Source organism: Micropterus salmoides, unplaced genomic scaffold, assembly GCF_014851395.1.
Source record: "Micropterus salmoides isolate LMB-PRFRI ecotype aquatic unplaced genomic scaffold, ASM1485139v1 Ms_hic_scaffold_10, whole genome shotgun sequence".
Lineage (NCBI taxonomy): Eukaryota > Metazoa > Chordata > Actinopteri > Centrarchiformes > Centrarchidae > Micropterus > Micropterus salmoides.
In genome coordinates this window covers 1,593,560-1,617,387 of record NW_024040041.1, presented here as the reverse complement: position 1 = coordinate 1,617,387, position 23,828 = coordinate 1,593,560, and the positions used below count along the sequence as shown (strand labels likewise).

Here is a 23,828-nt window from a genome sequence, read left to right as displayed (position 1 = left end):
GAATCAGACAAAACTGCAAGCTAGTGTTTTATTTGCTTTGACAGATGCTGAAATAATATGTTTAAATCAGAAATTCTATCAAATTGTGACCTTAAAAGGCCCATTCTTCAAACTTTGCGCCCCAAATTGGTTTTATAGGTTTTGTATAATACATTTGTAGTCTCCAAGCCCAAACCAAGACCCTGATGACATCACCAGTTACTGTCTCAGACTTGACAAAGCTCATCCAGAGCCTTCTTTGTAAGTTGGTATGACATATAAACAAATTCATGAGACAAACGGTTGTTGATTTCAAATCAAAGTAAGTTTTCAATTGTTTTTTCTTTTTTTTTGAAAAGGTATTCATTTGAGCTCAGGTTTTACTTATTTTCAGGTAAATTCAGTGTCATAAGCATTTATAGGGTAGGATATGAGGAAGCTGGTTAAAGAGACTTTACTTCTTTATAACACATCTTTACATTTGTTTTCTTTTTCCGTTTATTAAACTTGAAGTCAGCTCTTTAGTCTTATATAACTCCACCACCCAGGACACACACGCACGCACAAGCACACACACACACACACACACACACACACACACACACAATTTGTTCTTATTGCCTAAATTCATTTCCAAATCCAGTTGCATTAGAATGTTTCACTTTGTGAGTGTATGGGTGTGTGTGCGCGCGCGCGTGCGTGTGTGTGTGAGTTTCAGATCTGCTGATCCAGAATGCACTAAAAGCCTCTTCAATTGCAGTCTAGCATGACTCAGATTTTGGCATTCCAATGCAAATTAAACTTGTTTTAGTTAAAATGTCAACTTTCAGCGCTGTGCACTGCTGCCCCCTGCTGGGGAGGTTAACACAGTGACAGGCAGATTTGCAGAGAAAATCACATACTGCATCTACAGGGAACAGATGCATTGAGCAGTGTAATATATTTTATGAAAGAATAAGGTTAAATGGTAAATGGTCTGTACTTGTACAGCACCTTTCTGGTTTTCCGACCACTCAAAGCTCTTTACACTACATGTCACATTACCCATTCACACACATTCATACACTAATGGCAGAGGCTGCCATGCAAGGTGCCAACTGCTCATCAGAAACTAATTATTCACACATACTCACACACTGATGGGACAGCCTTCAGGAGCAAATTGGGACTCAGTTAGCATAGTTTTATGGCCAGAGTAGTTTGTACAACGTGTTGTCTGACTACATTGCACTTAACATTAACATTGCACTTTCAAACAGGCATTCATTATGTTGTACTTGCGTGTGCATACAAAAGTGACGTAGCAAAGTCAGACTTGTGGAGCCTTGACCAGAGTGTTTGTGAGCGCAGTATGCTGTACAATAACAAACCATCATATTGAGATCAAACTAAAACATATGCCTTCATCATCAGCCTTCAGATTCAGCTGTAGGGCTCTAGCTTCACCTTGTTGCCTGTAGATCTTTTAATTTCATCTGGTAATCAGACAAGATCATGATAGCCTATAAAACTACTGAAACTAATGCTATTGAAACTAATGCTTAATCTTTAAAGAAGTTTGATGCACAAACTTTCCAACTCCCCTACTAATACCGCATGGAGCAAAGCATATAGTATGTAGTGCATGTGTACCATCTATTAGCCATGCTAGCAGCATGGAAGGATGGCAATCTTGGTCGGTTGGACGATCAGTCTGTCCAGACAGACATATTTCAATAACAGTTGGATTGATTGGTAATACGTTTTGGTTTCTGTGTGTTTCTGTGTGTGTTCAGACACACGCGCACCTTTTTTTTCTCTCTCTCAGTCGGACAGCACTGTCAGCTCAGGCAGATTATATTAATGAACTGGTATACTGGAGTTCAATGACGTGCAATGGGAATGTGGACAATGTGACTTTATAAGGCAGCTTTACAGAGCGGAGAGTAGAGTAGGTCAGAGGCAGAGAGAAAGACAGAGAGATGGAGAGAGAGGGAAAGGGAATAAGAATGGGAGGGAGAAGAGAAGTAAGGGAAACAGAAAGTTGTGCTTCTCCTAAATGTTCAAAAGATCCTCACATATGACACCCTATCATCCCTAAATACCCACAGCTTAATGACATTCCTGACATTTGCAGCAAAAACAATATTTAGATAGTAAGGTATAGATATCTGACCGGACTGTAACATTACAGAGGTTTAAGTGCCCATACAGTTTATGTCAATTACAGGACTGGGAGTAGAAACACAACCATTAGACTTGACAATACAAACACCAGTGCCGCTTTTCAGATGATTTAATCAAATGGTGAATTTTCTTTCTGAAGCATATTTACTGCCGAGTTTCTTGGCACCCTTAGTGGAAGCCTCCAGCAATACCCATCAGAGACAACCATAACAATAAACAATGCTGTATTAATTAAACACAACACTACAATAACTTTACTTCTCTTAAACACACATTGGCTAAATTGTAGCTAAAGCAGATGCAACTAACTGTGAACACAAAAGATGTCGGCAGAGATCTGTCAATAATTTCAGTTAATAACAGCAATACCATTGTTGAGCACTTATTGTCACATTCAGAATGTAAATTCATGCACGTACATTATTTATACTGTACCAGTTCGATGTAGTTTTAACTTGTGATGTACTGGTTGTGTGTTTACTGTAGCTAAGACCCCAAGCTGAAACTACCTCATGATGTAAAATGAGTTTCTGCTTAATTGATTTAAATTGATAATACTGAAAGGCAGCGCATCATGTAAGACCCAGCATCAATTTTGAAATCTACTAGCCTTCCCCCATCATCCCTTGTCTGTTCTCCATCTTTCCTCCCATGCTTCAGGTAATATCCGATGGACTGGTGAGCGCAAACTAATATTGAATGTAGGTTTTTTTGTTTGCACAAGCGGATGAAGCTGCGTTTTAAGGGAAACACACTGCAGCATGGAACACTTTGTCTCCCCTTCTGGTAATGGGCATATTTACGCAAACGTTATGATACAGGTGCTGGTCATATAATTACTTCATATAAAAGTTTATTTATTTCAGTAATTCGATTCAAAAAGTGAAACTTGTATAATGTATACATTCATTCCACACAGACAGATATATTTCAAGTGTTCATTCCTTTTAATTTTGATGATTATAACTGACAACTAATGAAAACCCCAAAATCAGAATCTCAGAAAATTAGAATATTGTGAAAAGGTTCAATATTGAAGACACCTGGTGCCACACTCTAATCAGCTAATTAACTCAAAACACCTGCAAAGGCCTTTAAATGGTCTCTCAGTCTAGTTCTGTAGGCTACACAATCATGGTGAAGACTGCTGACTTGACAGCTGTCCAAAAGACGACCATTGACCCCTTGCACAAGGAGGGCAAGACACAAAAGGTCATTGTTAAAGAGGCTGGCTGTTCACAGAGCTCTGTGTCCAAGCACATTAATAGAGAGGCGAAGGGAAGGAAAAGATGTGGTAGAAAAAAGTGTACAAGCAATAGGGATAACCGCACCCTGGAGAGGATTGTGAAACAAAACCCATTCAAAAATGTGGGGGAGATTCACAAAGAGTGGACTGCAGCTGGAGTCAGTGCTTCAAGAACCACCACGCACAGACGTATGCAAGACATGGGTTTCAGCTGTCGCATTCCTTGTGTCAAGCCACTCTTGAACAAGACACAGCGTCAGAAGCGTCTCGCCTGGGCTAAAGACAAAAAGGACTGGACTGCTGCTGAGTGGTCCAAAGTTATGTTCTCTGATGAAAGTAAATTTTGCATTTCCTTTGGAAATCAAGGTCCCAGAGTCTGGAGGAAGAGAGGCACAGAATCCACGTTGCTTGAAGTCCAGTGTAAAGTTTCCACGGTCAGTGATGGTTTGGGGTGCCATGTCATCTGCTGGTGTTGGTCCACTGTGTTTTCTGAGGTCCAAGGTCAACTCAGCCGTCTACCAGGAAGTTTTAGAGCACTTCATGCTTCCTGCTGCTGACCAACTTTATGGAGATGTAGATTTCATTTTCCAACAGGACTTGGCACCTGCACACAGTGCCAAAGCTACCAGTACCTGGTTTAAGGACCATGGTATCCCTGTTCTTAATTGGCCAGCAAACTCGCCTGACCTTAACCCTATAGAAAATCTATGGGGTATTGTGAAGAGGAAGATGCGATACGCCAGACCCAACAATGCGGAAGAGCTGAAGGCCACTATCAGAGCAACCTGGGCTCTCATAACACCTGAGCAGAGCCACAGACTGATCGACTCCATGCCACGCCGCATTGCTGCAGTAATTCAGGCAAAAGGGGCCCCAACTAAGTATTGAGTGCTGTACATGCTCATACTTTTCATGTTCATACTTTTACAGTTAGCCAACATTTCTAAAAATCCTTTTTTTGTATTTGTCTTATATTCTAATTTTCAGAGATACTGAATTTGGGATTTTCATTAGTTGTCAGTTTTAATCATCACAATTAAATTAAATAAACATGTGAAATATATCAGTCTGTGTGTAATGAATGAATATAATATCCAAGTTTCACTTTTTGAATGGAATTATTGAAATAAATAAACTTTTTGATGATATTCTAATTATATGACCAGCACCTGTATATGCCTACAGGAGAACTCACCCTGCAGTTACAAAAATACAGAGTTTTCCATAGTTCCAGGACAGTAATCTTATTTAGGTAGAGTAAATGTAAAAGCTACATGGACTGCTGCAAATATACAAATACAACCTGTCAAAAAGCAGTGCCGCATACATCATGTCTGCCTTCAGTTCTTCTCTCTCTCTTTCCAACGAGGAAAAGCTACACCAATAGTCATCTATTTATCCTCGCTATCGATCAGTTTGTATTTTTGACTGCAATCCTTCCCCTGAACGCAGAGTTTCTTTTTATCTGGAAACTTTTCTTGGATGCTTCACCAATCAATCACACCATCATCTCGGACATCCTCAGCACCAAACTCACCAAGCTCCAGCCTCCACCTGCCAGTGGATCACAAACGTCCTGACTGACAGGAGTAAGCAGGTGAGGCTGGGGAACATCACATCCATCACCTGGACTATTAGCACTGTCGCCCCCCAGGGTCTATGCTCTCTCCCCTGCTGTTCTCCCTCTACACCAACGACTGCACCTCAGGAGACCCATCTGTCAAACCAGGACGGTGATGAGTCGGCCTACAGACGGGAGGTTGATCAGCTGGGTCTCTGGTGTGCTCAGAACAACCTGGAGCTTAACACGCTCAAAACTGTGGAGATAATCGTGGACTTCAGGAGGAGCCCCCCCACTCTGCCCTCCATCACCATACTCAATAGTCCTGTGTCTGCTGTGGAATCTAGGTTTCTGGGATCCACTATATCCCAGGACCTAAAGTGGGAGCCCAACACTGACACCATCATCAAGAAGGCCCGGCAGCAAGCTCAACCTGCCTAAGTACCTGCTGATCCAGTTCTACGCAGCCATCATCCAGTCTGTCCTCTGCTCATCCATCACCGTCTGGTTTGGATATGCCACCAAAAAGGACAGGAGCAGACTACAATGGACAGTCAGGACTGCAGAAAAGATCATCGGTGCCAACCTGGCCTCCATTCAGGACTCCCAGAGTCAGGAAACGGGCACGAAACATCACTGCAGATCCATCACACCCCGGACACAACCTGTTCCGGCTTCTCCCCTCTGGTAGACGTTACAGAGCACTGCACGCCAAAACCAACAGACTCAGGAACAGATTCTTCCTACAAGCCATCACTCGATGAACAGCTGATTCTGACTCACAGTGTCAGGAACAATTCCTGTGCAATAACCCAGTAACTCTGTCTCTATTCAGCCCCCTGTTTAGTGGTTACCACTTATTTATTTATTCATCGTTCTCTATTTCAAGCTGTTCATATCGTCATATATGTATATTGTACATACTGTATACCAAATCCACCTTCGTCATTCTTTGCACTCATCCCACTGTGTACATGCATGCCTATATGTGCCTATATGTGTATGTGCACCTGTATATAACATCTACCATCTACGCCCTTCCGATTAATGGGCAAACAAGCCATAGCTGCCCCTAGTGTGTATGTATGTGTTCTCTATACTGTAGCCTGTGTTTGATTTTATTACTGTATTCTTGTGTTATTGTATTATTGTATAAGTAAGAGCATTGTACAATCCAGAGTCAAATTCCTCGTATGTGTACACATTCTGATTGTGATTTTGTAATTTTTTTTCTTATTTATGCTAGATAATTTCTACTAGAAGTGGTTAAAATATTTTTTTATTCGTATTGAAAGTACTTAAGCAGAAACGTTGCTTTTCTTTAACCAGCGGCAACATAAAGCTAATCAGCTAATACTGATGTACTTAGTAAGATTTTGAACACAGGACTTGTAAGGGGGTAATTTTTGTTTATACAAATTGTTACTTTTACTAAGGTAGAATACCTGAATACTCATTCTGCCACTGTCCATTACCTACAAAATGTATATTGTGAATATAGACTCTAAATGTTCAATGTCTAGTTGGTGTGAACTTTAAAAATACACTATTTACCCATTGGAAATAAATTATAAGATGCCTCCCCAAATTTTCTGATAACTCATTTCATCTTTTGTTTCTTATTCCCCTTCCTCCCTTTAATCACACTTAGATTGGTCCAGATCCTGTCAACAGTTGTAAAGTGTTCATTATTATTTCTGATGGGTAGTATGGCTCAGATTTCAAAACAAGCTGTACTGAAATGGGTATATAATCTGTGAAATTTTATCTCTGAGCTGATGGTAACTCTATTTCCCTCCATCTCTCTGACCAATTTCTGTGCTGCCTACACTCTCATCAAATACTATATTCAGGGATGTAGAGATGTGAGTTGATGGAATTTTAAGAAGATTTTAACAAGGTAGTTTTACAAATAACAGACAAATTAAAACACGTTTAGTAGTGTTTGTATACTGTATATCCTAAAACATGTACTGAAGGGAGCTAATGGATATCGTTCACTTGAAAATAATTGTGGTTATAATTTGGGTTATATCATTTTAGTAAAATTAATCTTTTGTGTTCACTACATATCAAAAGCAAATTATAATCACAATAATAATGTTAGTGGTTTGCTGAATTCAAAATAAAATTATGTTTTGCAATATAAAAGCAGGGTGGGGAGGGTTTCTTTAAAAATGTATTCCAGGGTTCCAATTACTAATTATTTAAAAAAAAATTTAATCAGTAATGTAATCAAAGTACTACAATGTAAAACTAATGCAACCTGTTTACTTTTAGTTTTTTTTGCTTACTTCAATACCAAATACGCAAATAAAAACAGGAGAGTATCAAAAATGCATTGTCTGCTCAGTGTATATTTAGAGAAACTCCCATTCCTATGAAATCAAAAGCTTGTAATTGTGGCTCGAATTTTGTAATTAAGGATATTAAAATACATGGGTGACTTGTACCTGGGTCATCCACCTTTAGTACACCCTCTTTACAGACAACATCTCATGTGTAGCCTACTTGAGGCTTTCAACTTTGAAAGGTAATAATTGCTGCTAGGCATTTACAAGGCTCTTTTTGTAATTCTAATTTTTGGAATTAGAGATAAAACTTGAGTATTGGGGGGAAATCTGCTCTGCTCTACTTGGTCATCCTGTTAAGTGGAGGCTGAATGTAATATGCGATGGGAACTGGATCGAGTTAATGTTGATTTGGTGGGTTTTGTGTTTGTTTGTTTTCAAAATGATGTACAGCACTGTCGATGTGGTTCTGTCTTTATACTTGCATTAAGACATTATGAGGGATGTCTGTGGACGGATTGATGCATTGCTGCGTGTTGCTTGTTTTTGAGGGACATGTCTGATGTGTTAAGAGGAAGAGAACTCAATCCTGCTCTGAGATTGCCCATTTGTATCAGATGTGAGAAAATGTCATTAGAAGTTGCTGTTGGTATTCTGTGATGTGACAGAGAATCAGAAGATATCAGAAGGTTTTTCTTCTGAGGTGTTTGTGAATTAAAGTCTTAATGTCCAAATAAAGCTTGTTGTTCATCAGACTGCTGACCCCTCAGAACAATGTACTCAACTTTCTCCTTCTCTTAGGGGAGTTTGGCCACAGTCCCCTTTATGAAAAACAAACAAACAAAAAAACTACTGTTTGTGTCTACTGGTTGTTCCTTGAGAAAATACTGCCATATTTAGTTTTGTCTATTTTTAAAGACTTTTTCTTTCTTTCGGATGGCAGTAGGTTTCTATTTGGCCACCTCTGTATGTTTCAATAGTGAGCCACAGATAGCTAGCTGCTTAATAACACAGAGAAAACTAAATATTAACCGATGGTTCTAGTTTCATAACAAGGCTAGCTGTTTAAATGTAAGGTTGTATATCACTGAATTAGTTAGCCTGTGTGGGTATCCAGTTCTCACTGTGATTGGTAGGCTTTCGGCCTAGTAATGCCACAATCTAGTTTCACCCTCTCAGGTAAGCGCCACCCTGCCTCTCCAGTAGCGGGCACACACCTGGAGACAAATGCCTCCTTAAGAGTTGATATTCAGGGAGCACTCAGGATCTCTCTCTCTGCATTGTGTTGCAGTGTGGTCAGGGAGCAGGTTAGGATTTTGGATGGTATGCCTCAAGGCTGATGCAGAACTGTTTTAACTTCTGTGAACACACTTTAATTTTATTTTATTACAGGCATTTTCAGCCACCTGTTGCCAAGACCCTGTAGACTGCATGGCCTGTTCTGCTTGAGTTTACCGCAGAGATGGTAGTGGAGGTTGATACCCTGAGTTCGGTCTTTGAATGAACTGGAGTCATTAGTTGAGGGTTATATAGACACTGCTGTGTTGCCTGCCAGATCAACTGATAATTTTTGTGTCCTGATTTTACATGAGGATTCTTTTTATGAGACCTACGGGGGGTAGGCTCCAGCCCCCCACGACCCTGGTAAGCGGTTGATGGATGTTACAGGGGGATGGGCCTTGTGAATGTTTTTGCCAACTGCTAGGTTCTGCTAAGGGTGGGCAATTTCCCTGTTTTGGGGCTGCGTGATTTCCCTCAGCCCTTTTCCCTCTTTTTGTAGTGTTCTGCCAGACAGACAGGGTGGCTGTGACTGTGGGAGCCCCTCTTCCCTTCACTACATGTGGTGGTGTGTATATGATAGCTGTGTGCGCACCTTCAACTTAGCCTTATTGTGTAGTGTTTTATGTGTGTGTTTTGCTGTCTTTAGGTGGTGGCACACCACTGTTGGTGGTGGCGACAGGGCATCCTAGTGGCAGTTTCTCTATTGTGCTTTGGTAACAGTTTGCTCTTATCCTTTAGCATCTCTGCAGCATTGGCGTTAACATCTTGTTGCTGTTTCGTATTGTTTGAGCTTGTTGTCAGTTTTTACAGAGGAGCAATAGAAAGCATCCTGACTGGAAACATCACTAAGATGGGATGTGCACGGCCAGGACCGGAGGGCTCTGCAGCAGGTGATTAAAACTGCTCAGAAGATCATTGGTACGCATCTCCTGAGCATCAGTGATATCAGTGAGGTGAGGTTCCTACGCAGAGCCCAAAGGATACTGAAGGACAATACCCACCCAGCCTGTGCCTGTTCACCCTGATGCCTTCTGGGAAGAGATATAGAAGTTTCTGCTGCCGCACCACCAGACTGCAGAGCAGCTTTTTACCCCAAGATATCAGACTCTTAAATTCTAATTCATTTCTCCAGTGATGATAGTTTCTGATGATAGTTCTTTATTAATCTATATTGTCTGTGTAGCACTAGGGAGTTACAAAACTCAAGTTCACTCTGCAACATGTTGTATTGTGACTATAAACCAGGCACAAAACCTGATTTTTAAATTTTGATATTTCATAAATCACCTTTACAGTTGAAACCCATGTTTATCTTGTAAAGAAATGCTGTGTAAAAATTAGTCATCTTCCTCTGCCCAAATAACATCCACGTTATTAGTTTATTGTGCATACATTGAGCATTTCAACTTGAAAATTGCTTTCCCTCTGCCTGTTTTCGGGCAGTTCAGGAGCAGTGTTTTCTGTGGGAGATGGGAAATCCCTTTGGGGTAGACTTTGGGCTTTTTCACTTTGCAAACCTGCACAAAAAAGATATGAAGGAGAGGGACAAACACAGAAGTACAAAAGATCATGAATCTGATCAGACCTACCATGCCAGCTTTAGATTCTTAACAGTTTACTCTTAGGGTTGCACACGCATTTCTGTACCGGTTGGGCCCAAAACTTTTTTAAAACCTTCACTTAAACACGACCCCCCCCCACCCCACCCACGCCCACCAAATCCCAAAGTTTCTAAATTTACCTGCATTTTTAATGTGTTTACATTTTTGAGAAACTTTCCCAACATGCTACACTGATGTTATTCACTCTGAAATGTGTGTAGGGATAAAGAATGTCATGTTTAAAAGTAAAATCGGAGCTTTTCTGAACACTTTGCTAGTGTAACTGTGAGATAGCGCTGAGCTCTCTCCGGATGCTGGAGTTGGCCCAGCTGTCTCCTCAGCAGTGAGCGCTCTAGCCACTTGAAGCTGTTAGATCTCTTTTCTTCTCATCCCAGTGGTTTCCTTTGATATGAAGCATCACACACTGGTTGGTAAACATGAGTGCAGTGCATGGGGTTTGCTGAAGTTCCAAACAGTTCCTGGCACTGCCATTTGAAGGCACCACATGTAAAGTTGCCATCAAAGCTGACCCAAATAAAGCCTGGTCTTGTTGAAAAAGGTCTTTGATCTCTGTCCTTTCCTCAGGCAACAGTTGGTCTGATCCGGAACCTGGCGCTGTGCCCGGCCAATCAGGCGCCGCTGAGGGAGGCAGGTGCTATTCCAAGATTGGTCAACCTGCTGCTGAAGGCTCACCAGGACACACAGAGACATGCCTCCTCCGCACAGCAGACATACCAGGTCTGGACCATGCACACAAGAATACACACACACACACACACACACACACACACAGTTGCTGTGTGCCTGAACCAAGCAGCAACATCCGCATGGCCGCATCCGGCGGTTTTCAGTAACGCCCCCCTTTATGACAACTGTGCGGGGGGTGAATGAAAACATATTGTATCAGTAGCAGTTTTAGATCAGCTGATTTATTTATTTCTTTGATGTCTTTCTGTCTCTTTTATTTTTGTCTCTGTTACCAGGATGGTGTTCGTATGGAGGAAATAGTAGAGGGTTGCACAGGAGCGCTTCACATTCTGGCCAGAGACCACATAAACAGGGGAGAAATCGCCAGCATGCAAACCATACCTCTGTTTGTACAGGTATTCACATGCATGCTACAACATGACTATGACATGAAGATATCAGGCTGCACAAACTACAAAATCATCATGAACCTGAGGAGCGTTGAGTTAACCTTTTTCTGCTGTGTCCTGTTGCAGTGGACACTGGAAGTTGTTTGAGGGATGGAGGAGGAGATAGAAATTTAGCCCTTATTTCTGGAATTCTACTTGCTTGAAGACATTTTGCTCATTCCAGGCCTGATATTTGGCATGGATTAGAATCAATATGCAAAGTTGTGTGCACTTGCATACACACTATTATCTTAACTAATGCAAATGAAAGCATGCCCTTGAATCTACACTGATTTACTGAAATGGAATAAGGCACCTGATAGGCTACAGATTAATTTGAAAGTCAAGTCATGGCAGGGAAGTCTTACCAAACCTACACATCTTTCGGGTTCACACATGTAAAGCAGTTTGTAAATCCTATAAATACAGGTTGTAGCATCAGCTCCCTTTTTATTCTGCAATGTTCGAAAAGTTGAAAACCATAACACTACTTCATTCATTACTGTTCATACTCTACTACTGTTCCGTGGGCTCAGGTCAGGTATCCCCAATAACCCACTTTTTGCAGAAAACGCGTGGTAACTCAGCATACTGTAGATAATTCCAGTAACACTGTGTAGTAAAAAATGACAAGACTGTAGGATATTTGTAAATATATTTGTTGGACAATTCAGCAGCACCTTGATGTCCCTACCACCAATCTACACTTTATGGTTTTTATCAGACTTAGTAATGAAGGAGCTTACAAAGACATGCAAAAGACACAGAGTTGTACAGGAGAGATCTGGGAGGCAGTGGGCCTACTTACTTAAGCATACTTACTTTCATTGTTGTAGCTTATGTTCAAGTTCAGTGTGTTTTTCAATATTTTTGATATGATTGATTATGCTTGAATGTAAAGCATTTACACACATTTGTGCTATGATTGGTATTTCTCTGGAGTTTTTGAGAGTGCACCCATAGCCGTAGAATACCTTGAAAACCTCAGGCTTTTTGTTGGTCAGTCCCAGATGTTTGTATTTTGTAATGAAAACTTTCTTCCCTGATGAACATAGTGGCCACATCTATATGGCTTAGATTTAGTAAAAACACCAACACCATGAGCTTGATATACTGCACTAGATGTGGTCTTCCTCATGCGGGGAAAACTTAGTTTGGCAACACCACACAGTTTAAACACGGCATCTTAATTAAGCACAACAGCAGCTTCATAAAATATGCCGAGACAGATACACCAATTAAACGGCATCACCACTTCCAGTTTGTGCATCTGTTAAGCCCCATTCAATTACAACGTGACTGTGAGCTAAAATAAAACAGCTCATTGTAGTTTCTGGTTTAATTACCAAAGCATTTATTACTCACACAGTTAAAATGGGGCAAATGTGAAAAATTGCATTGCAGGTCGATTTGAGGTTTGCGTCCCTAAATTTTCTGCCTGTGCCCCTAAAATTCTCAATACTTACTCTCCTAGTAAGAAAAGTTAGTCTGGAGCCCTGCACCTACAGACAATTTTAAGTCTAATCTCTTTATAATATTGAGAACACACCAGCCTTACAACTCCATGGTGTCTGTGAAGACCAAGACTGTCAGTACCAAAAGTTATGACAAAAAAAACAAACCTGTAGAAGTAAGCAAGTAATGTGCTGTTAAAAATACACCCATCTAAGAGCACAGGTTTATGTGTTTGTGTCCAGCTGCTGTACTCGTATGTGGAAAACGTGAAGCGAGTATCGGCGGGTGTCCTGTGCGAGCTGGCCCTGGACAAACAGTCTGCAGAGCTCATCGATGCAGAGGGAGCCTCTGCACCCCTCATGGAGCTGCTGCACTCCAACAACGAGGGAATCGGTACGTTTTCACGTCATTTCATTGATTCTCTAGCTCGCTTAACCACTGCTGTGCTCTCTCTCTCTCTTGCTTGGAGTTTTTGAATCTTGTGTTTACAAACTGCAACCTAAGCAGTCACTTTTCATTTCCACTACATAATTTCCACCACATAGTTTATTCCCACTCTTATATAAAACACTGGAGAGTTGTGTACCCTGACCAGACCACTATCCTGTGTAAATCACTACCCAAAAGATTGTTTTTTTAGGGCTGACCCTGACTTAAGATTTCCTAGTCCACTAGTAGTCATTACTGAGTTTACAACGGACAACAATGTTCTTTGTATCTTTGACTGGGACACAATAATGGCAGTGGCTGCATACAGCTGTGGAAAGAATCCCTCTCTCCCTCGTTCTTGGTTAACAGCTGACTTGAACAACATAAGGTCTGGTGCCAATAAGCTGCAGCGCAGTCGCACATTTACATCAAGGATGACGCGTTCAGTAAATAGTAACGTAATGGTTCTTGGATAAGCAACTGTAAGAATATTACTGGAGATAGTAATCTGTTACACTAGTAGTTACTGGAAAATGTAATATTATTACAGTAACGTGTTACTGCCCAACACTGGTCGTCAGCAGCTGAAGTGGTAAAACAGAAGAAAATCGGGAGAAGATAAGGAAGGTCTGGGTTTGGCTAGCTAGCCATTTAATGTTGGATCAGTGCCTTTTGTTGTTTAACATGTTTAACACTTTTCATAAAGCCGATGTGCTTATCAGTCAGTTTTTGTCGACCAATGGGGCCTGAATGGGGCAGGACATTAAAAAAGGTTTGACGTGCTACAGAAAACTGTCAAATGTTGAACAATGTGATTATTGCCAAGTTAATACTTGCTCTAATAAATATTATGATGATTGCTTTGTGATCATACAAATTTAATCTCTTGGAGGAACTGACTATTTATGTTTTGAGTGCCTGGCCTTTTCTCTTATGTCTGTTCATAAATTACGATGTTGCCGTCTCCCTGTAGCCACCTACGCTGCAGCGGTGCTGTTCCGAATTTCGGAGGACAAGAGTTCAGATTACAGGAAGAGAGTGTCAGTGGAGCTCACACACTCACTTTTCAAACACGACCCTGCTGCCTGGGAAATGGTAAGAAAGGTGTGTGTGTGTGTGAGGGTGTGTGTGTGTGTGTGTGTGTGTGTGTGTGTACCATGACACAAACATTCCACCTAAACGAGACACTTCTAGCTGATATATCTCCTGCCTCCCACCTGTCTCTCAAAAAAATCTAAATCCAATCAGTTTCACTGGGAGGATGTTATATTTTGGCCAAAGCTCAAACGTGTATATGCATAGTAATTCAAATATTATTATTTTGAAAAAGGTCATCTTAATTATCTGAAGAAAACAAATATTCAGTGCATATCATAACCATATACAGCAGTGACCCAGTGCCAGTCTACTGTATGTAATGGCTATGTGACACCCCTGTGTGGCTTGAATGTGTATGTGTGATAGTACTTCAATGGTGATGTGGTTTTCTGTTTGAGGAGCTGATTGCAGTGGTCCTTCCCATTTCGGGAACACCTGGCCCCAGTGCTCCTGCCAGCGGCTACACCTTTTGGTTTTTGTTACATATTTGTTTTATTTGGACACCACAACACTTTACACCATGATCACCCATCCATATCGACACTACTGATGTTGCTGACTAACACACCATAAACCTTGTGAATTGAAGCGCTGTGTCTTTCCCACTTTATGTCCTGGCATTCGAGGCTGGTCATGACAGCTACTAGATATGTTATGTAGAAAAAACATACCACACTAATAATTCCTCCAGCTGTTGAGTTTTGTTCTGTTCTGTTTGATCTAAATAAGAAACAGATGTGTTTAGCTTTGATTCACTATTTTCAAAGTCTCCAAGTTTTCATCCACTTGTTTTCCTTTGTGAGCAATTCAGCTATTCAGTGATGCTTGCTCTGTTTGATAATTCTTCTCTTTGGTCAGTAGAATTGGTTGGTGAGGTTTGTCTGTGTGTCTCCCCCACCACTGTCTTCCCAGTGTGCTTTAGACAGAAACAATGTTGCCATAGCCATATACACAAAAGATTATTTTGTTCATCTCTGTCTCTGTTTCTGTCCAGGCCCATACTGCAGTTCCTTTGGAGCCTACATACCTAGCTGATGGTGAGTACATTGATACAGGGAATACTCCCAAAAGACTGTTAACATTTTTGTCTGCAGCAGGGTTTTAGCATCTTACACACTTAAACAGAACATTTTCAAGATTGCTCACAATCAATATTTTTCTATTATTTGGTAGAAAGATGAGGCTGCAAACTGAAAACCAGAGTTGGTGGTGTTCTGTCTCGATGACTATAACTCCCCCCCCTTAAATGTTCACTGTGTAATATTTCTGAGGATCTATTGACAGAAATTTCAGTGGTGTATAAAGACCTTACATAATGAACCGTTATGTTTTTATTACTTTAGAATGAGACATTTATATCTACATAACCAAGGGTCTCCATGTTTCTACCATAGCCGAAAACGAACAAACAGTGCTACAGAGCGCGTTTCATCATCACGGCGTTCTTCTTCTGCTTGTATAATTCCAGCAGTGTAGACGCCTGTCACTACATTGAATACTACACAGAAGAAAAAGAGGAAATAATAATAATAATAATAATAATAATAATAATAATCCATACATCCATCGTCAACTGCTAATCCTGCGTACAGGGTCGTGGGGGGGCTGGAGCCAATTCCAGCTGACATTGGGCGAAAGGCAGGGTACACCCTGGACAGGTCGCCAGTCCATCGCAGGAATAATAATAATAATAATAATAATGAAGCTATAAACAACACGTACGATACGTACACTATCATTAAGTTTTTCTAATGTGTTATATGTATGGCGGTCCTTGATTTCCAGTTCATAAGGATGGTTTTCTTGGCGATAGTTAGAGCCACAAGGAGTAATCGACTGTTTTCCTTATTTTCCAGATTAATTGTTGACATATCACCTAGTAAGCAGACATGAGGTGATAATGGGATGTGAACACCCAGGAAAAGGGATAATGATGTAGTGATTTCCTTCCAAAATCGTTTAATTGGTGTGCAGTTCCAGGTGGCGTGAATATACACTGCTCAAAGAAATAAAGGGAACACTTAAACAACACAATGTAACTCTAAGTCAATCACACTCAAACTGTCCACTTAGGAAGCAACACTGATTGACAATCAATTTCACATGCTGCTGTGCAAATGGAATAGACAACAGGTGGAAATTATAGGCAATTAGCAAGACACCCCCAATAAAGGAGTGGTTCTGCAGGTGGTGACCACAGACCACTTCTCAGTTCCTATGCTTCCTGGCTGATGTTTTGGTCACTTTTGAATGCTGGCGGTGCTTTCACTCTAGTGGTAGCATGAGACGGAGTCTGCAACCCACACATGTGGCTCAGGTAGTGCAGCTCATCCAGGATGTCACATCAATGCGAGCTGTGGCAAGAAGGTTGGCTGTGTCTGTCAGCGTAGTGTCCAGAGCAAGGAAGCGCTACCAGGAGACAGGCCAGTACATCAGGAGACGTGGAGGAGGCCGTAGGAGGGCAACAACCCAGCAGCAGGACCGCTACCTCCGCCTTTGTGCAAGGAGGAGCAGGAGGAGCACTGCCAGAGCCCTGCAAAATGACCTCCAGCAGGCCACAAATGTGCATGTGTCTGCTCAAACGGTCAGAAACAGACTCCATGAGGGTGGTATGAGGGCCCGACGTCCACAGGACGTTTGGCATTTGCCAGAGAACACCAAGACTGGCAAATTTGCCGCTGGCGCCCTGTGCTCTTCACAGATGAAAGCAGGTTCACACTGAGCACATGTGACAGACGTGTGAGTCTGGAGACGCCGTGGAGAACGTTCTGCTGCCTACAACATCCTCCAGCATGACCGGTTTGGCGGTGGGTCAGTAATGGTGTGGGGTGGCATTTCTTTGGGGGGCCGCATGGCCCTCCATGTGCTCGCCAGAGGTAGCCTGACTGTCATTAGGTACCGCGATGAGATCCTCAGACCCCTTGTGAGACCATATGCTGGTGCGGTTGGCCCTGGGTTCCTCCTAATGCAAGATGCTATGGACCGGCCCGCCCGTTCCCCAGACCTGAATCCAATTGAGCACATCTGGGACATCATGTTTCGCTCCATCCACCAACTCCTGGACAGTCTGTGGTGCAACGTGGTGTGGATGCTTTAGTCCAGGTCTGGGAGGAGATCCCTTAGAAGACCATCCGCCACCTCATCAGGAGCGTGCCCAGGCGATGTAGGGAGGTCATACAGGCACGTGGAGGCCACACACACTACTGAGCCTCATTTTGACTTGTTTTAAGGACATTACACAAAGTTGGATCGGCCTGTAGTGTGGTTTTCCACTTTGATTTTGAGTGTGACTCCAAATCCAGACCTCCATGGGTTGATAAATTTGATTTCCATTGATAATTTTTGTGTGATTTTGTTGTCAGCACATTCAACTATGTAAAGAAAGGAGTATTTAATGAGATTATTTCATTCATTCAGATCTAGGATGTGTTATTTTAGTGTTCCCTTTATTTTTTTGAGCAGTGTAGTTATCGGGGACATTGTGAACAAGTTTCGGGTGTGAATGCCATTTTAAACAATCTTCTGTGGAGTACCTTATATTGTCTTGAGTTGTAGGTTTGCATTCTTTGTCATAAAATAGATGTTTTTGCAAATTTGGCTCCAGAAGTCAGCATCAGGAGTGATAGACAGGTCTATCTCCCATTTTGTAGATGGTATGGATACAGTCTTGTCTGATTGTGATATTATTTTGTAGATTCTGGAGACATTTTTTTTGGAGGAGGGGATGGTAATTACTTCTGAGGATAAAGAAAAGATCTAAGTTAGTGGACATAATGTTAATTTTTGTTTGGATGGATGATTTGAGCTGTAAATATTCCAAAAAATGTTTACTCCCGATGCCGTACTTCTGGGAATGAGACCAGGGTGTTATTATGAAAGATGTGTTGAAGGTGTGTGATTCCCTTTCCAATCCATGAGCGGAAGCTAATTGCTTTCTTGTTACAGTTTTTTTCAATTGGTAACCTGCATTGGTCAAAACTGAAGTCACATTGTCAAAACTCTTCACACAGTCAGCGAAACAGAAGTGTATGTGGATCAAACTGTGAATCATTTTTCATTGATTTCACACAAAATGCATTCAATGACCACTTTCTCCAAAATCCATGAACTCTTTTCTCATTACTACTTCACCACCTGCAAAACACTGTATATCTGCAGCACATTTTTCAAATGCTAACACACTTTGTCCAGAACTGTTAAAATCACATTCAAAAGTGATTGCAAATATCCTGCATTTTTGTAGCAACCAGACTGAAATATATAGAAAATCTTAGCAGAACATTTACGTACATTTTATGTTTACGTCTCTGTGCGTAGAGAAATGTGTGTAGTTTTATGAAATTGGTTTTACTGTGAAACTGCAAGCTGAGTGTAACGCAGGAAATGTGCTTGTATTTTAGCAGAATTGGTTCAAGTGGTTGGTGCTTCTATTACAGGTTGTGGTCATTGTGTCTCACGTACCAGTGTTACTGTGTAAACAACTGAGAAAAACTGTACTACAGTACTGAAATTTCAGGAACTTTTTTTGTAAATTGCTGAATGCAGTCCATTTCTACAATCATCCTCAACATTTGCAAAACTATTTGTATTTGTAAACTATGGCTAAGGTTTAGATGACAATGAATGAAAATGCACAAGGCTGCAGTTTTTCTGTATGGCATAGATCAGTTTCAACAGTACAGAGTTATACATTGCAGGGAACTGGACAGGATTCACAGTTACACTTTTACTGTATGCACTGTAATTTGTTGACAGAGCATGTCATTGTGATGCAGAAAAGAAAAAGACAAGACTATTTTACAACACTGGATAGCATAACGGAACAGTTACAAAATAAGAAACGGAAACATGGAAACACCCCCTCAGGTTGATGTTCCTGTCTATTGGGCCATAGATTCTTATTCACATCACAACAGATATCTTCATCAATTTACTGTAGCACACATTTACAAAAAAAAAAGTCCAATAGACATGTAGAAAAAATTATTTGCACATTATGACGTGTTCAACCATTTTGCATGTAGTGACTTACGCAATGAACTTATGACTAGATGTTTTTGGGGGTAAGGCTACTCAACAGAGAACCAGTATACTGTAATACATTGTGATCAACATGACATACAGTAAGCAACTGATAATGTGGGAAACAGCAGACATTTGTACATAATTATTTGCATAAATGTGTCAAAGCATTTTCCATTTGCAATTTCGATCAATTTGGGAAATTGCTTTTACATATGATGTGCACAAGTGACTAGATGATGTGGAGGTTGAACAAGTAAAATTTCAATTCTGATCTGAGAAATGTACCAAAGTGACAAAGTGAGAACAACTGTATTCTATAATGAAAAATCTGTCACATTTTGAAGATAAAGTTAACCAAATTTACGTAATGCTTCCTGTTATTAGTTTTTTGTAGGTCAGTGTGTGTGAGTGACAATGGATGCTTTCTGCGTGAGACTTGTGTATTGGTTGAACGAGTTCATTTTGAGACTTGTATGAAGTGTTTTGGTGGTTTGAGTGACTTTTGCAGGTGAGATTAATTGTTTGGCCAAGATGCATGTTGGTAATGCAGACTGTGTGAAGAGTTTTGAAAAAGTGGCTTTAGCTTTGACCATTGCATCTTAGCAATTGAAAAAAACCTGTAATTGTAAAGTCAGGGTTATTCCATATAGGAGTATATTTAGAGGGTGCAAAAGTGGTGTTTGTGATTTTGTGAAATTTCCACCAGGCTGTCAGAGCTTTTGCTATTGTTAATGTGTTGAAACAAGGATGGCGTTTGCTTGTTTGGCTGAGGAATGGTAGGTCTGAGATCATGATTTCTTTTAAGATAGTTTCTTCTATATCTACCCAAGTTTCACTTGACGGGTTCAGGTGACTCCATTTTGTACATACTGAAGCTGATTTGCCAGATAATAACGGTAAAAATGTGGAGCATTCAGGCCTCCTTGTGTCTTTGATTTTTGCTTTGAGTAATCAGTTTGATTGTTGGTGTTTTGTTCTTCCAATCAAATTTAGAGATGATGGAGTCTAATTGTTTAAACCAAGTAGGAGTGGGTTGTGTCAGATCATTGAGAATACATAGTTTATTTTAGGAAGAATTGTCATTTTGATTATTGATATTCTACCCATTAGGGATATTGGTAGGTTCATAGGTTTTAAGTAATGGTGGAAAGTTGAGACCAAATAGTTCTTATAGCTTCAGGGAAACTCTGATGCCTAGATACATAATATAACTTGCGCATAATGGGATAGGTGATGAATGGGCTGCCACATCCCAGCTATTACTTTCAAGTGGAAGAATAAATGATTTTCTCCAGTTAATGGAGTATTCTGAAATTTCTGAGAATGTTTCAATTAATTTTATGTTTCTTGTAATGATGGGAGCGGGTCTTGTATCTATCTATTGTTGGGTTGATCATTGTGTTGAAGTTGCCTCCTATTATGACTGGACAATCTGAAGTGTCTGAAAGATATGAAAAAAAATTCCGAAGAAGGATGGCTAATCTCTGTTTGGACCATAGATGTTACCAATTTTAATTATTTGATGATGCAAACCGATTCTTGCAGCAGCTGTGGCTGGTCTCAGACGATCTTGCAGGTGAAGATGCTGGATGTGGAGGTCCTGGACTGTTGAGGGAATAAATATTTAAACAGTTTTCACATTTGCAAGTTGGTTACAATAGACTTTGAGGCTGTGGAATGGAAGAGCTGTGCTTGTCTCTCTATCAAGAGCCAGGCACTTAGGGGTGTGGTGATCCTTTTATCAGTGGACAGCTTGGTGCAACCCAGGTAGTGGGGCAGCATTTGGTGTGTGTGTGTGTGTTGAAGATCCCATTTTTATGGCTTCTGACCATTCTCAGTGGTTCTACCATCTAGAGGTCAGTGGACAATGTGGAGGTACCACCAACTATGTTGTTTTGGTGGTGTAATTGCAGAATGATGCAGACACCACGGCGTAGACTCGATGCAGAAGTGCAAATCAAGCTTTATGCCTATGTTTTTAACATATTGAGCTTTAGTGCCCACAGAATGCTACAATTAAGTCAATAACCAGTGCTCATGTGTCCTAGAAAGCCTCAATAAATGTGGATAAGTTTTCTTCTAGCTGGAAAATAACATTTTCATTACATTCATTTTGTTCTGTTGCACCAGAACGTACATTTGAAGTTGAACTGCTATATTGTAATTAATTACTTCCACACTAAACTGGCCACTTCAGTTGCACTCTCTAATTCTGCTATAACTTGCACTGTAATCAAAATATTGTTGCAGACAACATTTCATCCTGTGCAGCATTAGCATAATTTAGGACAGAAAGCCTCTAGTGTGACAAAAAGTGAAACCTACAGGAGTAGTTCTTAAAATATGATATAACGTCTCGGGTTACGTATGTAACCCTTGTTCCCCGAGAAGGGGAACGAGACACTGCGTCGGTGACGACACTATGGGAACACCTCTGGGCGTGGCAGGGCTGAACTATGAATGAAACTACTCCAATCTTATTGGTGTTGCTAGAACGGTAGTGTGTGACTGCGTGCCCGGAGGGGTATATAAGCACGCCGGCACACAGGACACATTAGCCCTTTCCTATGAAGCAAGGCACTCCAGGCGGGGTGAGGTGTGGCGGACCGACGCAGTGTCTCGTTCCCCTTCTCAGGGAACAAGGGTTACATATGTAACCACAGACGTTCCCCTTGGAGGGAACTCGAACTGCGTCGGTGACGACACTATGGGAACGAGATACCCACTTAGGCCACGCCGAAACCCCGCCTGCCCCCAGCGTGCAGAACCTGACGGCACAACTAGGAGGAGAGCGCATGGGTGCCGTGTGCAGAAGGAAGGTCCAGACTGTAAACCGGATGAAAGTGTGAGGGGTGGCCCAGCCAGCCATGTCACACAAATCCTGGAGTGACGCCCCTGCGAGGAGGGCCCAAGAAGCCGCCATGCCTCGAGTAGAGTGCGCCCTTACGGCCATAGGTGAAGGTAACCCGCGCACCAGCGAAATAGTCTGAACGATCCAGTTGCTGATGGTGTGTTTAGAAGCGGGGAGCCCAGCCTTGGGGTACAAGAAACACACCAGCAACTGAGTGTAAATACTCGGTGCTCTGACAGGACAGAGCAGATGAAGTCTCCCATCCTCTTCGAGAACCACTGCCAGGTCCCAGGTGGGAACCCTGGAACGAGTCACGGGTCTCATCCTCCTGGCTCCACTTGGTGAACGTGCGGGGAGAGAGTGCTAGGCCGAATGGAAGAACCCGATACTGGTAAGCCGCTCTTCTTTTCTCTTCTTCGAAGGCAAATCTCAGGAACTTCCTGTGAGAGGGACCGATGGAGACTGGAAATAAGCGTCTTTTTCAGATCTATCGTGACAACCCAATCCTCGGAACTGACGATGGCGTGGATGGTGAGCATCCTGAACCTGAATCTCCTCAGAGATTGGTTCAGGGACCGTAGATCCAAAATCGGACGCAACCCATCCGTCCTTCTTGGGAACTATGAAGTACTGGCTGTAGAACCCGGACTCCCTGACTGGCGGGAAATAAGCTCTCTGGCCCCGTTTTCCAGCAGAGAGCTTCTTGTCCCAACACCTGGCTCTGCCCCGCATGCACCACAGTCCAGACCACCCCGTTGAACTTCTGCGGGGGGTGGACCCGGAACTGCAGCCTGTAGCCATCCACTCAGGTGTGCAGGACCCACGGGGAAATGTTTGCAAGGCTCCGCCATGCTTCTACAAAATCCGCTAAGGGAACCAACCCCTCGGGGCTGTTGGCCGGTGTTATGCGTAGGTCCCCGGTGGCACCCTGAATGGTGGTGGGCCCCCCTACTCGAAACCTCAGGACCTCTTCCCCAAGAGACTGAATGACGGTCCTCAGGCCTGTCTTCTCTGGGGGCTGTGGGCGAGAGCGTCGCCTCGCGTCCCAGGTTTGTTGAGAGGGACTATGGGAAGCGACGCTTCGCTTCTGGCTCCGGTGGTAGGAGCCAGCCGAGGGCTGAGCTCGTCTCTCTTCAGCCGTCGCCGTCCTGGACCCTGACCGGCAGGGGAGATATTGCTCAAACGCCTCTCCCTGCCTTTGGCGTGCTGAAACCTGCTGACGACAGCATCCACTGCCTCACCAAACAGGCCAGTAGGAGAGAGGGGCATATCCAGGAGAAAAGCCTTCTCCTTCCCCTGGATGCCCGAGAGGTTAAGCCACAGATGGCGTTCCGTAGCCACTGAAACGGGCCGTCTCCTTGGTAACACGGAGTGTTAAGTCCGTAGCTCTACGGAGCTCAGTCAGGTACTCCTCAGAGGGACCTCCCCCTAGGTCGCATCCGACCGTCTTCCGAAAGACAGCCGCACGAGACCTCAGCACCCTCAGGGACCGGGCCTCGCCATGGCCGCCTCGCCATGGCCGCAGGCAACCCCCTCGAGAGCTGCCTGTGCGTGCGACATCCCCAGGAAACACACATCTCATGAGTCTCCCCAGCCGCGATGTAGCGTGGGCATGGAAAAACACATTGTCGGAACTGATTACCAGACATGGTCTCTACTGCTTCGTCAGGATTTCCAGGTAAGACAACAACTTTCTCGATAGTGAAGCT

The 23,828-nt window shown here is 42.3% G+C and overlaps 1 protein-coding gene across 1 annotated transcript in view; it reads left to right on the top strand.

The window, feature by feature from the left end:
• Positions 1 to 23,828, top strand: part of LOC119918431 (junction plakoglobin-like) — a 178,412-nt gene that overhangs the window by 148,125 nt on the left and 6,459 nt on the right. Inside the window, exons 11-15 of the mRNA XM_038739180.1 lie at positions 10,711 to 10,863; positions 11,109 to 11,228; positions 12,959 to 13,109; positions 14,119 to 14,240; positions 15,238 to 15,280. Of these exons, the coding sequence (XP_038595108.1) occupies positions 10,711 to 10,863; positions 11,109 to 11,228; positions 12,959 to 13,109; positions 14,119 to 14,240; positions 15,238 to 15,280 (589 nt within the window). The remainder of the gene's footprint in view (positions 1 to 10,710; positions 10,864 to 11,108; positions 11,229 to 12,958; positions 13,110 to 14,118; positions 14,241 to 15,237; positions 15,281 to 23,828) is intronic.